Source organism: Lipotes vexillifer, unplaced genomic scaffold (assembly GCF_000442215.2).
Source record: "Lipotes vexillifer unplaced genomic scaffold, Lipotes_vexillifer_v1.1 scaffold697, whole genome shotgun sequence".
NCBI classification, from domain to species: domain Eukaryota; kingdom Metazoa; phylum Chordata; class Mammalia; order Artiodactyla; family Lipotidae; genus Lipotes; species Lipotes vexillifer.
The window spans coordinates 1,952,700-1,968,004 of record NW_006779498.1 but is presented as its reverse complement, the minus strand read 5'-3'; the positions used below and the strand labels follow the sequence as shown (position 1 = coordinate 1,968,004).

General features: G+C 40.3%; 1 protein-coding gene across 1 annotated transcript in view; it reads right to left on the bottom strand.

Moving 5' to 3' along the window:
* SGCD (sarcoglycan delta) overlaps positions 1 to 15,305 on the bottom strand; it is a 416,813-nt gene that overhangs the window by 392,393 nt on the left and 9,115 nt on the right. The window contains exon 2 of the mRNA XM_007452849.1: positions 8,340 to 8,528. Coding sequence (XP_007452911.1) covers positions 8,340 to 8,528 — 189 coding nt within the window. The remainder of the gene's footprint in view (positions 1 to 8,339; positions 8,529 to 15,305) is intronic.

The following is a 15,305-nucleotide window of genomic DNA, read 5'->3' as shown; positions in this document are numbered from 1 at the left end:
CGTATTATTTTTTCTTCCTAGTAAATTATGATCTATTAAAGTAGGGGATTTTCTTTATTATAATCTTTAATAACCAGACAAGCCAGTGTACTGCACAGTGTGCTTAAGGAATACCAATTGAATTGCAGCAAATGTGCCCAATAAATTGTACAAATTTGTAACAAGCTGGGTTCATAGCATTTTGCAGCAATTATGAGGACCAAAATCATCCTTGAGGATTTGCGTTCTTGCAAAAGGTATAAAACACAGTAAGCTTCAAACGAAACAGGACATGACAGAGCTGTATCCCAGGACTATTCATGGAACAGAGTGGATTTCTGTCCTTTGTTTTTCTGCATTACAGTGTTCATGCCGGCTTAAAAAATAACATTTTGGGCCATTTTTCAGTTTGATGAATTTGAGCTAATGGATGAAAAAGTGACTGTCAGAGACAGAGCACTGAGAGAGGGAAGCACAGTGTTCTCAATATGAAAAGCCTTTCCAAGTGACGCTGGCATCCGAGCTGAAGCAAATGCTACTCACACACACAACATATTCATTAACAGTGTTGAGTGAAAAGTATAACTAAAGCCAATAATATCATTTTCTCCCATTTGCCGAGCAAATCTGTATATTAACTAGGATGATTTCTCCTGCTTCTCTTCTATTTCACACTCCTGACTCATGTAATTAAAATATAGCAGGCAGTTGATACACAGGAAGGAGTGTCTGTGTTAAAAATACCTTTTCATAATCAAATTTAAGCACTCATCTTATTTATGATCTGTCTACCTCAATAAATCTACTAATATTTCATTTTAAAAGCCATATAAAGCTCTATCAACCCATCTTTACACACTTTAATTTAAAGTGACGGGCTATTCATAATTTTTTTCCCATTCATTTATTCAACAAATATTCTAAATATCTACTACACGCTAAGCAACATATTTAAAGCTGTGGATATAAAAATGAATAGTTTAAGGTGACAGTCCCTGTAGGGGAAACAGACAGGAAAATAAAATAACGCCGTACTGCAGGTCCCCCCGCTGCAGGACACCAGGTACAGCAAATACAAAAGAGGGAGTCTTCACCTTAACCTGGGAGGACTTCTGAGAAAACATAAGAAGTAAGAGAAAAGCTTAAAAAGGGCAATGTTTATCAAAGATCAAGTGCAGGTGTGATTTTCAAGTGAATTCCTGACCTAGCGGGAGGGAAGTTCTGGCCTGGCTGCTCAACGAACAGGACTCTGACTCCACGACTTTGCCCACTCAGGTCACAGCTGATAAGGCATCTCACATGACATATAAACAAGTACAATGTGGTGTGCACAATCTGCTGAGCCAGTACAGTTCCCTCTCTGGGATTTCACCTGGGTGACAAGAGACTGGGGCAGGTAGACGTGGGAGCTAAAGGGGGAAGTCTTTACACAGAAAAGGTCAAAGGCACATGCATGTTGAAGACGCAAGGAAGCAGGAAACCTGAATAAACACAGGAGGTAACTGGTAGCACCACAAAGGTAGAGGGATCTTGGTCTGCCAACAGAAACAAATGTTCCAGGGCAAGACCAAGGCCACGTGGTCCAGGAAAGCCAGAAGGTGGGCATCCCCAGAGCTGCCTTTGGTTCCTGACAGTGAGGCTGTGAGGTCCACTCATGCACCCAGGAGACCCCCTTTCCTGTTCCCTCTGCGTGTGTATCCTCACTCCCCTCTACTTGAGTTAGTTTGACTGGGTAACGGTTCCTCGAGCCTTCTCCAAACAGATGATGTATTAGTGTTCTGAGTTATGCAACACACTGCCCATTCTCCCTGGCTTTTACTGTTTTACAATGTGTCCAATTTACAAATATTAGAATGCCTTCCTCCGACCCTCAGTGGATCTTTATCTTACTTTAGGGTAAATAAATCATGTTTTAGACATTGCACTGAACAAATTCAATTTGTCTTCCTGAAAAACAGCACTTGGAAGATGGGCAACACAGTGTACTGATTAAGAGCGTGGGCCTGGGGCTTCCCTGGTGGCGCAGTGGTTGAGAGTCCGCCTGCCAAGGCAGGGGACACGGGTTCGTGCCCTGGTCCGGGAAGATCCCACATGCCGCGGAGCGGCTGGGCCCGTGAGTCATGGCCGCTGAGCCTACACGTCCAGAGCCTGTGCTCCGCAACGGGAGAGGCCACAGAAGTGAGAGGCCCGCGTGCCGCACAAAAAAAAAAAAAAAAAAAAAAAAAAAAAAAAAAAAAAGAGCGTGGGCTCAAGAGCCAGACTCCCTGCGACCCTATCCCAGCTTCATCACTGACTAACGGCGTGACCTTGGACAAGTTACTGCACTTCATGGAGCCTCCTACTCCCCATCTGTAAAATATGTGTAACAGTGGTACCTACCTCATAGAGTTTTTAGGGGGATTATACAGGAAAATTTAAAAATTCTGTACAAGTTTTTATTAAACAAGTGGACATTCATTTCTTAAATAATCACAAATACAGTGGTTTGAATTTTGTAATTTTGATGAATGGCAAGAGAAAGAGAAGTTAGGGGATATCTATTAAACACAGGTATAGCTAGCTATAATTTATCAAGGACCTATCATGTGCCCAGCACTGACCAAGTACTTGACATCCATCATCTCATGAATGTGGTCTGCACAAAACTGTCAAATGTGTTTGACAATTCACAAACACATATTGAAAGCTGACTGCATACCAGACACTGGGTCATGCCTACAAAGATGAATAGAACGCAATCCCTGCTCCTGAGAAGTTCCCGGCATGGCTGGAGTGCTGAAGCTGGGTCAGGCAACCTCGCATCTACTTTGGTTCAATCATCTGCAAAATGAGGATGTGTGAGCAGGTGACTCCTTAGGTTCCTACTTCATCTAATGATGAATAATTTCACACTCACTGGACTAAGAGATCATGCCACCTATTGAAAATCCCCAAGCCTTTTAAGTTTTTCCACTCAGTAACCACTTGTGCTAAATGATAGTGTAGACGCTCAATACTGCAGTATTTGGGGAGGTCTTTTGAGGCCAAGTTATCTGGATTGGGCTGCTGGAATGCTTTGTCAGAAGCATCAGCCTTCTAGAGAGTGAGATCTCACATGGTCAAGGCAAAGTTCAAAAGACAAAACTGTAGTGTTCCAACAGGAAGATGCCTTGCAGTCCTCAAGGACACCTGCTTCAATGCATTCATTTCTTTGCTGAGCCCCAGAGGGAAAAGGTGATGTGGTTCATGGCCCACTAGGTGTCCAGTTCCTTGACACTTGTTCTAGGGCTTTCTGCACTGCCCAACGATATGTCACACAGATTAATAAACCAGGCTTCACGCTCAGACTGCTTGGATTCAAATCCCTACTCTGCCACTTTTTAGCTTTGTGATCCCAAATCCAGTTATTGAGCCTCTCTCCTCCCTGTGAAGTTGGTATCATGATAATACCTAGCCACATAAGGATTAAGTTAGATAATACTTATAAGTTGCTATGGCACAGAGTCTTGTGCAAAATGAGCCTTCAGTAAATGATGATGGTGATGGTGATGATGATGATGATGATAATGGCAAACACTAACATAAGGCACTTACTGTGTGCCAAGCTCCACTTCTAAGCACTTTACATGCATCACCTCATTTATTCTCCGTAACAATCCTAAGAACAGGTAGGTATTGCTATTACTCCCAGTATATTGCAGCACAGAGAGGTTGTGAAATTTGCCAAAGTAAGTAGCAGAACCTAGGTGTGTACCTAGAGCATGCGTCCAGAGTCTGAGCCCCTAACCACTGCCATGTGGTATGGGGTCTCCCATGACTTTCTGTTGCCGGCACAGACTCTTCCTACAGGTGAGTGGCTGCTATACGTACACGCTTAATGTGCATTAACTCATGGAGTCTACACACCAGCCTATGCCACAGATAGTATTATTAAGTTTATATTAAATGTTTACATAAACATAACAAGGGGCTAAAACAAAAGGTGAAGGCAGTGAAGGGAGAGGGTCATCGGCTGTAGTGCAAAGAGAACTGAGTTAAGGACTGAAAAGCCAGAACTACTGCAAACTACTCCAGGCAGGAAATGTCAGTGGATGTCTTGGCTGGGAGGGAAATGTGTGATCGGAGGACAGAGGGTGGGTAACAAAGATGATGAACCATTCTGGCAGCTTCAGAGTTTTGTTGAAAAGCCAGGTCATTGTAGCAGTTAGCAGGAGCAGGTAAAGTATGGTGGACAGGGATGGGCTTTGAAGTCAAGCACCCGTTCTTTGACTTACTAGCTCTGTCTGCTAGGAAGTCACGCAACTTCTCTGAGCCTTGGGTTTTATTTTACTAAAATGGAGATTATAATACCTAATTTGTAGAATTGTTTGGAAAATTAAAAGACAGATTTTTTTAACTGCCAAGCACGGTGACTGGCACAGAACACACTTAATAAATTCTAGTCCTCTTGTAAAGTACAGTGTGTGATAAACTAGGACAGGTTAACCTACAGGTGTTTATAACATAAGAAAACCAAACACTCCTTCAAGTAGGGAAAAATAATAGAGAAGAGTAGGAGAGAATAATGCTGTCCTGCTTAATAATGAACACCATAATAATCTTCTAAAAGCAGAGGAGAAAAAATTCGTTTTTCTTCTGATTTACATTTGGGACAAAGAAAACTTGGTTGGATGTTTTCCCAGATTGTTATAATGTAAGGACTCTTCCAGCATATACCCCTGGGGATGGCAGAAAATGCAAGTCTAACAGAAAAGAAAATTCTGGATGTCCAATCTTGGATAAATTGCCAAGTCCTCAGAAACACTTTCAGATGATGTCACTGTCTTGGTTTGTCATTACTCAGAGGGTTTGATTACAGTGTGAGCTTTTCCAAACGCCAAATTATCAAACATTCCAGGTGCACAAAATAATCACCATTTCCTATCGACAAACCTTGCATAAAGTGCTTAACTGTTGTCACATTGATTTCCTATGTTCGTTCACCCCACCATCACCAATGTAACATTGGTTAATACCTCATTCTTGCCCAAGATCTTCACTATCAGTAAATTATTATTTGTGGAAAAGAATTATAATTCTAAAAGAATGTGTATTATACTGTAATTGATAGAGAATATGCTTTTAACGTACAGGGAAAGACCAATTTTCTGACACTTCAGCTCTATTTGCTTAAAAGCATTACTACTATAAAGCACCAATTATGGCTAACCATGGCATTATTCTCACTTTAGTAAGTAGCTGGTTTTGTAAAGCTTTAAGAACTCTCAACTTTGGCAATCAATTTAGTTAACTACAGGAAATGGCCTATTTCATATAGATTATTACCTTAATATCATATTGCTCCCCAAGCTCCCATACATCCAGAGTGAACTGTCACTCAATATACATTTACACAGACCTCTCACTATTAAGCCTGCCAGATAAAGCACACTCGAGAAGCCATATTTGTATAATATCACGGTTATCAGGGTTTGACTTCATATTCTCCACCATATCCACCCTCAATTCTTTCGGGTTCTATAAATTAACTTTACCTCAAACTAGCTAAAAATAACAAAAAGAGCCCCAAACAGGGAATTAGGGGGATTCACGAGTCCCAGCTAAGTTCCAGTGGGAAGGTAATGAATTCTATCCTGTTTTAGTTTGGTCCTGCCATCCAACCATCTCACCAGCCAGAACCCGGGGTGGGGGGGGGGGCGGATTCCAGAGTGTCTTCCAATCCCTCAACTCTTATATCCAAGCAGTAGTTGAGGTGTGTTGCTTCCATCTTTTAAATGTTTTTTGAATCTTTACTCTCCATTCTACTTCCCTAACTTCAGTCTTCTCCTATTTTATATTACAATACAGAAGGTTTTATACTTTAAAGCTTTGAAATACAAAATAAAAACATCACAGAACATGTATATCGACAAAAGACAACTATGGTCCCTTGGATTTAAGACCAAACAGACTCAGGACACCTTTTAGAGGCCCAAACACTGAGAAACTTTCTCCATTATATTGCATCCTCACCTGAGCAAGTATCCACACTACAAATCTGATCACATCTTTCTCTCTCTGCTGCTTAAAATACTTCTCTGAAGTTTGCTTGTCGATAAAGTCAGTCCAAGTTCAAAAAGTGTTTACCTACTCTGATTTAGAAGTAGAAGCTAACGTGCTCCAATAGTCTAGAACATATTATCTTAGACCCCTCCAATCCCATGGAAATTGACCTGTATCATCTTCCAAACTTAATATTACCATACAGAAGCTTAGTTTCCTAGCGTTTACTGCAAGTATTAAAAAGTGAGCCATTCTCCATCATTAAAAAGCCTACAAATAAATAATAAACGCTGGAGAGGGTGTGGCGAAAAGGAAACCCTCCTACACTGTTGGTGGGAATGTAAGTTGGTACAGACACTATGGAGGACAGTATGGAGGTCCAGCAAAAAATTAAAAATAGGGTCACCATATGATCCAGCCACTCCTGGGCATATATCCAGACAAAACTATAAGTCAAAAAGATACGTGTGCCCCTGTGTTCATAGCAGCACTATTTAAAATAGCTAAGACATGGAAACAACCTAAATGTCCACTGACAGATGAATGGATAAATAAGATGTACATATATACAACGGAATACTACCAAACCTTAGAAAAGAATGAAAGAATGTCATTTACAGCAACATGGATGGACCTAGAGATTATAATACTAAGTGAAGTCAGAAAGAGAAAGACAAATACCATATATTATTACTTATATGTGAAATTTAAAATATGACGGAATGAACCTAGGTATGAAACAGAAAAAGACTCACAGACATAGAGAACAGACTTGTGGTTGTCAAGGGGAAGGGAGTCGGGGACGGATGGATTGGGAGTTTGGAGTCAGCAAATGCAAGCTAGTATATACAGAATATACAGAATGGATACAAAACAAGGTCCTACTGTACAGCACAGGGAACTATATTCATATCCTGTGATAAACCACAATGGAAAAGAATATGAAAAAGAACATATATATGTATAACTGAATCTCTTTGCTCTACTGCAGAAATTAACACAGCATTGTAAATCGACCATACTTCAATTAAAAAAATGAGCCATTCTGATGCATTGTTTCTAACCGTGGTTTACAGAATCCTCAGGAGTCAAGTACCAATAGCCCCTCCCATGAGTGGTGAATGGAGGCCCTCGGAAAAGAGATGCAGCCCTTGCTATTCTCAAAGTTCACCCTGCCTGGGAAACACACATAAAAAGTATTACCTGGAGTGATCAGTATAATAAGAAATACATTAATGGGGCTACAGAAGCATGAAGGAGGGGTTGTACCAGGCACAAAAGATGCAGAAAAGCAGCCCAAGGAGAAGAAATGGCCTGAGTAAAGGCAAGAAAGTCTATCTATGCACAGAGTGTTAAGGATAAAAGTAAACTTTGTAATTCAGGAAAGGCATATATTTGGATTTTCTATACTATTTTGAATTTTCACATGAAAACCTTCCTCTTAATTGTGTTATGGTCACGTTTCCTTATCAAACAGGAGTTCTCTTTACTGCTAATGTAATTACTTACTCCTGCCATCACAAGAGGAAAGGCAAGTGTTTTCAGGGCAGCAGATTACTGCCCACTATGCCATCACTAATAAGAGAAATTATAATATTTGTACTGTTATAATCTCCAGAAAAGCTCTAAGGAAAAACCTCAGAGTAACTCCAGAAATCATTTTGCCAGGATTTTCTTTTCATTTGAACTTCAACAAGTAAATGTCCAATCTGTAGAGTGGTCCTAAGTGCAAGAAATTCTTCAAAGAAGCATAAACACAAATTTGTTTAAAAAAATGTAACATGGCTACACTCTCGTTTCCATTCAACCCAAGCAGTAGGAAAGAGAACTGCCATCCTGAAAATTGAGGAAACGCCCCATGAACCATAGTAATGAGCTACCAGGTGTAAACAGACAGTGAAAATTCTTAGATAATCCCCAAAGACTAATTTTACTCTGATGTTTCAATCCCTACCTCACAAAAACTTTCTTAATCACTATTAAAATTTGGAAAAACTTACTACTTTGGACTCTATCCCATCTTTCTCCTTGGATTATTTACTCAAAGTACTCGTAAGCTACAGATTACAGAAACACAGTTATCAAAACAGAAGGAAAGCATACACGATGGATCATAAAGGAAGGAAAATGCCTCAAAAGTGGATTACCAGCCTCTGAAGAATCGAGATCTAAAAGAAGTCAATCCCCACGTGTAATCTGAACAGCAATGTTTCTTCACCAAGATACCAGCTCGCAGGTTATTTGAATCCTATTGCCATCATTTTCCACATTTCTTTTTCTTGCCCCATGCTTTCCCTTCCCCCAAGGAAATCTAAAGAAAACCATGTGGTTTTACTTACAATCGTGAAGTTCATGACTTTGAGAATCCAGATGGTCATGGCCAAGTTCACCAGTATTAAAATCATCAGGAGTAGGACAAAGAAATACAGGCATCTTTTCCGCCAGCCATAAATCCCCACTTTGTATACCTGTGGTCCCTCGGAGCTGGGCATGGTGCTCCGGTGGTGGGTGTACTGTTCCTGAGGCATCTGAAATAAATGAGGTGAGAGAGAAGCACTCACATTAAACTGCTCAGAGAGAGAGAGAGGAAAAAAAAAAGAATGGAAAAAAAATCAACTGATGAAGAGTTATGGCTGACTGCTGTCTATATGTTTCCACCCTCCTGACAACTCTAAAAAGATATGTTTCCCCTGGACAAGAGTGGCTCCTCTGGATGCTTGCATGAGCTTGCATGAGACATCTCTCATGATATGCACTGAGACAGCCACACACACACATATATATATATATATATATATATATATATATATATCACAGGAGAAGAGGGACCCGTAGGAAGCCATTTTCCAAATGATTCTTAGAATTCCAACATCTTTGTGAGGGAGCCACTCAAAGTCCTCAGGGAGAGGACTTCATGGTGGTATACTACTACTACTTAGGCAGCTGATTTGGGGGAGGGGGGAGGTAAAATGATCTCAAATGCAATCATTCTGTATTGCCAAAAAGTTAGTGGCAAAAGTAACAAATTTGATCTTCCCTCCATTCCAGAGTTCAAAGGGGGTGCTGATGGGCACATAGATTAAGCCTCACTTGACTCAGGGATCTTCAAAAGGTGATAGAGGGCTTCCCTGGTGGCGCAGTGGTTGACAGTCCTTGCAATCATTCTGTATTGCCAAAAAGTTAGTGGCAAAAGTAACAAATTTGATCTTCCCTCCATTCCAGAGTTCAAAGGGGGTGCTGATGGGCACATAGATTAAGCCTCACTTGACTCAGGGATCTTCAAAAGGTGATAGAGGGCTTCCCTGGTGGCGCAGTGGTTGACAGTCCCCCTGCCGATGCGGGGGACGCGGGTTCGTGCCCCGGTCCGGGAGGATCCCACATGCCGTGGAGCGGCTGGGCCCGTGAGCCATGGCAGCTGAGCCTGCGCGTCCGGAGCCTGTGCTTCCTCTGAGCACAGCATCCCTACTCTGCCATGAGCCATGTGACAACATGGCCTCTACTGCTTTTCTCCTTTCAAATGACTGCACAAGCTTTATTTGGGGATTTTTACTTCATCTGGCCCTCACGTAGGCAGACTGCATTCTCTAGGAATAAGGCCTGTCTCTGCTTATTTTCACCTTAGTCAATAGCACTTACATTAGTGATATATGGTGCCAAAGTGACCATGGTGACAAACAAAATGTAGGCCCTAAAATCATAACCTTGGTTATGAGGTCATCTTCCAGATGGTTCAGAATATACTTATTGTATGGTTTTTAGATAATCACTAAAATGCACACAAAAAAATCTAAAAATCCCCCAGAGGACTCATGGCCTTTAGGCATCAGTGGAATTCCATTTGAAAAACCAAGTAAATTCTCACTTAAGGTCAACTCAAATGCTCAATGAAGATCTACATACATCTATGTCATTGTGAACACTCCCCTAGCACCAAAATCAGGCCCTAATATGAGTATGTGTTCGAACATATGTGAGTGGAATGAATACGTGAAAAAAAATGAATGCATAAATGATGAATGAATGAATGATTTCCCATCCACTATGAAATCTGCTGCCATCTGGGTGTGTACAAAAGTCCAAGCCAAACACCAGGGGCAACTTCTTGTTTGTATCCTTGCAAATTTCCACTTCAGTCTCCCAAAGCCCTGGCTTCCCAGCCAAGCACTGAGCTTCACACTATGAAGGGATCTCAGTTGTATTACTCAGCCCCTTACAGTTCTGCAGACCAGGGCTGTGTTGTAACAACACGGGGAACACAACAATGTCATCTCTCACTGACCTTTTCACACACCAAGATCAATAAGAGGGGAAAATAAATGTCTTACAAGTCTGAAGGAAATTAGGCCTTTCTTTTCCATTAAATCATATTCTGTAAATTAAGGAAATAATCACAACATCTTAGAATCCTATCTGCAAGGTCCTTTGATTCTAATCAATTAATTCTATGAGTCAGCTGACTTAAGACTAGAGAAGCTGACACACTTGTGCACGGCTCCAGGGTTTGTGGCAGGGCAAGGACAAGAATTGTAGTCTTTGACCCTTGCAGGTGTGAAGAACAGTGAGAAATTCTTGACAAATGAGTGTACAGAAGCTAGCGATATTGCCGGCACACCAGGTGCCTTTTCTCTGACATTTATCCCAACCGATGGGGGCATTACATAATTTAGCTATAAAATGGAAGTGACATGGTCAATAAATATTTATCAGGCTGTGGATATGGACATCATACATGTGATTTTGTTTTCATACACAGATTGGAACTTGACAGATGCAATGATTATCTCCACTCGGATTTTGCGATCCTGATGTACATCAGAGGAACCTGCGGAGCTTTTAAACCATCTACACTCAGGTTAATTAAATAATAATCACAAGGAATTTTTTAAAAAGTCCCCCAGATAATCCTAAAGTGTAGACAAGGTTGCATACCACTGATCTAGAATAATGTCTCAACCCTGACTATGCAGCAGAACCCCAAACAAACTTTTAACAGATACAAAATCAAATTCTGAGCTCTACAATGGAATTGGAAAGCTCCCCAGGTCATTCCAGGCATTTGTGACAGCTTATCTTAAAATGCCTTTTTTGCTGTTGCTGTTATTAAGCCAGATACCTCCCTGGCTGCTGCTGCTGCTGCTTTTTTTTTAATTGACTTTTATTTAAGTATAGTTGATTTACAATGTTGTGTTAGTTTCTGTTGCACAGCAAAATGAATCAGTTATATCTTTCTTTTTTTTTTTTCATAATACAACCATTTCAAGGCAAAAATCTTGAAATAAATTCTAGAGTATAAAGCAGACCAGCAGAGCTGCTTTGCTTAAAGCAAGAGTGAGGGCTTGGCCACTCTTGAAGCACTTCTACAGAACCTTAGGACTCTTAGAAACCACTGACTTTCCCCCCCCCATGTTAACTGACCAGCTGAGGAGCTCAAAGACAGTAAGGGGAAGCAGTGACCTTTCAAGCCACATAGTGAATTAGAAGCTGAGCGGGGATGGAACCCAGATCCTCTGATACATGGTGTAGTGCCTGATTCTGTATGTCATGAGGGCTCTTGCACCGGCACCATACTTCCTGCCTACTTTAAGGAGTCACATCAAACAAAACATTCCAGTCTGCAATTCAAGGAGGGAAGGAAAGACAGAAGGAAGGAGGGAGGAAGGAGGCCATTTTGTACAAATGATTATAATACGAAGTGTTGACATCACTTATATGTGGAATCTAAAAAAAAAAAAAAAAAATGGTACAAATGAACTTATTTACAAAACAGAAATAGAGTCACAGATGTAGAAAACAAACTTACGGTTACCGGGGGCGGTGGCGGGGAAAGGGATAAATTGGGAGATTGGGATTGATATATACACACTACTGTATATAAAATAGATAACTAATAAGGAACTACTGTAAAGCAATCTATTACTCAGTACTGTGTACTAACCTATATGGGAAAAGAATCTAAGAAAGAGTGGATATATGTATAACTAATTCACTTTGCTGTACACCTGAAATTAACACAACATTGTAAGTCAACTATACTCCAATAAAATTATTTAAAAAAAAAAGAAAAAATAATACAAAGTGTTGCCAGCCAAACAATATGGTAACAGATACGTCTGTTATAAATAATCCTGCTTAGAAAAAGAAAACTTAGATAAGCTGAGTACATTAATTTTTCTTGTCAAAAACAGAAACATGTTGAAATAATAAAAACTTAAGAGGAAAGACAGACTCCAATCTGTGTTTCTTTTTGGTCCTTCCTGGGAGAAATCTGCTGTATAGGGAATAAAGTTGAAGTTTCAGGTCCTCCCTCATCCAAGTCCCTTCCGTGGCCCCAGAAGGGGCCCTAGTAGTGTATTAACCAGCCATCAAACATTTTTGTAAAACTCAACTAAAGTAAGATGAAAAAGACCCTTTTTCACCTTCCCCTTATGTTGCGTTGTTTTGGAGGATTTACATGCATCTTGAAGGTCCGAATAAGAGGAAGTTGAATTGGGGGCTCACATAGTTTGGGTGCAGTGGTATGTATTTACATGGTTTGCAGACACCTCCCTGTAGAGGTACATTATGCTAGCTCCCCTCATATAAGAATGTCTTCCAGGAATTCTCCTTCCATCCTTGGCTCCGACTCACCAAGCATGCTGTCATGAAGGTACATGACCAAAGGACACATTGCCATGTAAACATGTCCTATGATGGCCAGCACCAGAAATACGTGGATACTAGAGGAGACAGAAGCTAGGTGGAAATTTTTTTCTAATCATCAGTTACGTAAAATTTCAAGTGTAGAATTCAATTCTCATTGACACCCAGTCAAAACAGAAATTCTCTCCTGTCAAGAATATACTCAATGCAGCACAGAAAATAAATGTTCCCCACGGTTTTTCTTTTCTTATGGAAATCATGGAAAAGAGAATTAATCAGAATTCTTGTGTTTTCAGGTTGTGTGCACCGTGTGTCTGAATTCTGTACATAAAATTGCATGCTTTATGCTTCACAACTATCAATAATTAAAAAGTTTTATTGAAATCAGCATAGGAGACAATTATCTTTCTATTGTCTACAGAAAAAGTGGTAGCACCTTCATATGAAGAGGCAATCAAAGGATATGCCACCAAAAACTGTAGGAAAAGTATGTCAGATAGTTAATTAATATTATTTTTTCTGGATTTTATGATAGGTCAGCTTTTAAAAATTAATAATTTAATTTCCTCATTCTAAGTACATAGTCATGTTTTTTTAACTTGAGTTTGTATTTCTAATTTTTTTAGTTTTTCCCTTAAAACAGCCCCACAAATTGTTAAAGCTTCGGGCTTCACCAAACCTGGAGAGTCCTCTGGTCCGTCCCATAAAGAACCCCAAGTGTACATCAAAACCTCAGTGGAACATCATCATAAGACATCACTCCCTAGCTGAACTCAGTGAGAGGTACGCTTATCTGTGTTCCACTGGGAGGGATTTTCAGACTTCTGAATGTGTGAGAACCACCCTGGCAAACAATAAGTGCAATAAATGCAGATTCCTAGGCTTCACGCCAAGGAATAATTCAGTAAGTCTGGGGTGCATCTGAGAAATCTGTATTTTTAACAAGCACCAAAACTGATTCTGGATATAAAAGGCCCAAGGACCACGTTTTAAGAACACGAATTTACATCCAACACAAAAAAAGCATCCTTGGGCCATCTTTGCCTCTACTTGTGTGATTTCTCACAGGATTACCCATCTTCCTCCCGTATCCTAAATGTATGCTTTGCCATCCCTCACGTTTTCACTGCATTCCTACCCTGGAGCTTTCATTTCCATTAACCTCTTTCAGCAGTATATTGAATATCATGCTCTTTGCAGCCTTTGGTGCTTGGTTTTTAAATCTCTTTGGCATTAAACAGAATCTTAGCTTACCTTTATAATCCTCTCCACATGTTGCCTAACTTCACTCTTACTGGTGCCCAGGTTTCCAGGTCCTTGGCAAATGCTAGAAACCTCATACTCTCATCTATCTACTGAAATGGCCCATTCGAAAATCACTAGTGATGTCCCTGATCGAAATTCAATGTACTCTTCTTAACACCCATTTTCCTTGGGTGTTTGGTCATTGCCAACTTCCCCTCCTCCCCTGGAAATTGTGTCCTTCTTTGATATTCATGACACTTCTGGCTTCTTCCCTCTATCTTTGATTTACTGTCTGTCTTTCCAAACTCTCCTCTGTGCCTCTTTCTCCCAAGTTCACATTATGGGTTAGCGTTCTTTTGCTCCCATCTCAGAGACAACGTCCAGTGTCATACTTTCATCTTGTACTTCTATGAGAATTAAACTCAACTTACCACTTTTACTCCAGTTTCCATCTCAAATTGGACCTATCTAAATGTCTTTCATCCGTCTACTCCCTCATCAAAAAATGACTGATTGTCAATCAAATTCCATGTACGGTGGGAAGGGTCTCAAGATACCACAAGGAAGAAGAGTGAACTTGCCTCTATGAAGCTCACAGGCCGGGTGGTGGGGGACTATGTGCAGTAAACGCTTGGAAACCAAACGAAACATGGGAGGTATCTACACTGAAATATATCTGGTAATGTTAAAGAGAGCATCACAGGATGAAAAGTATTTTAAATACATTCATCTAGAGAGAACTTTCTAAGGATGTAACATTTATGCTGAGACTTGAAGGACGAGATAAAGACAGCAAGGTGAGGGGAGGGGGAAAAAAAAAAAAAAAAAAAAAAACTATCTCAGGCAGAAGGAAAGCAAAGGCAAGTGTCCCAACGCAGACAAGGTCTGTGTGACTGGCTGTAATGAGTGAAGCAGAGATGGGAGTGAGATGAGGCTGAAAAGTTGACTCGAGTCAGATGAGGCTGGGCCTTGGAGATTATAGTAAGAAGTTCAGATGTTATTGAAAAGTCATTGAAAACCCATGGCAGAATCTGAAACAAGGGAGTGATAATCTGATTTATAAGAGTATAGCAATGCCTAGACCACAATAGGTGCAGAATAAAGATTTGTCTTTTGATGTGATTAACACTCTTATTTTTTCCCCTCCCTCTATACCAATCATGCATCAAAGCATTCTCAAAAACTGAATAATTTAGCAAAAGTGAACCTTGATCAGTGTAATATACTCCCCAAGAGGCCTACTTTTATCTGTGACGGTGCACCAGGCACGTAAATTTGAAAACAGAATCTTTCTAAGCAAATACACTCTCTTCTTAAGAATCACAAGACAACAGTATTTTCCATCAGTCATAGGGAACTTCTTACAGTGTCATACAGCATATTTTACAGTGATATATGTCACCTCTCTGAATATAGCCCAA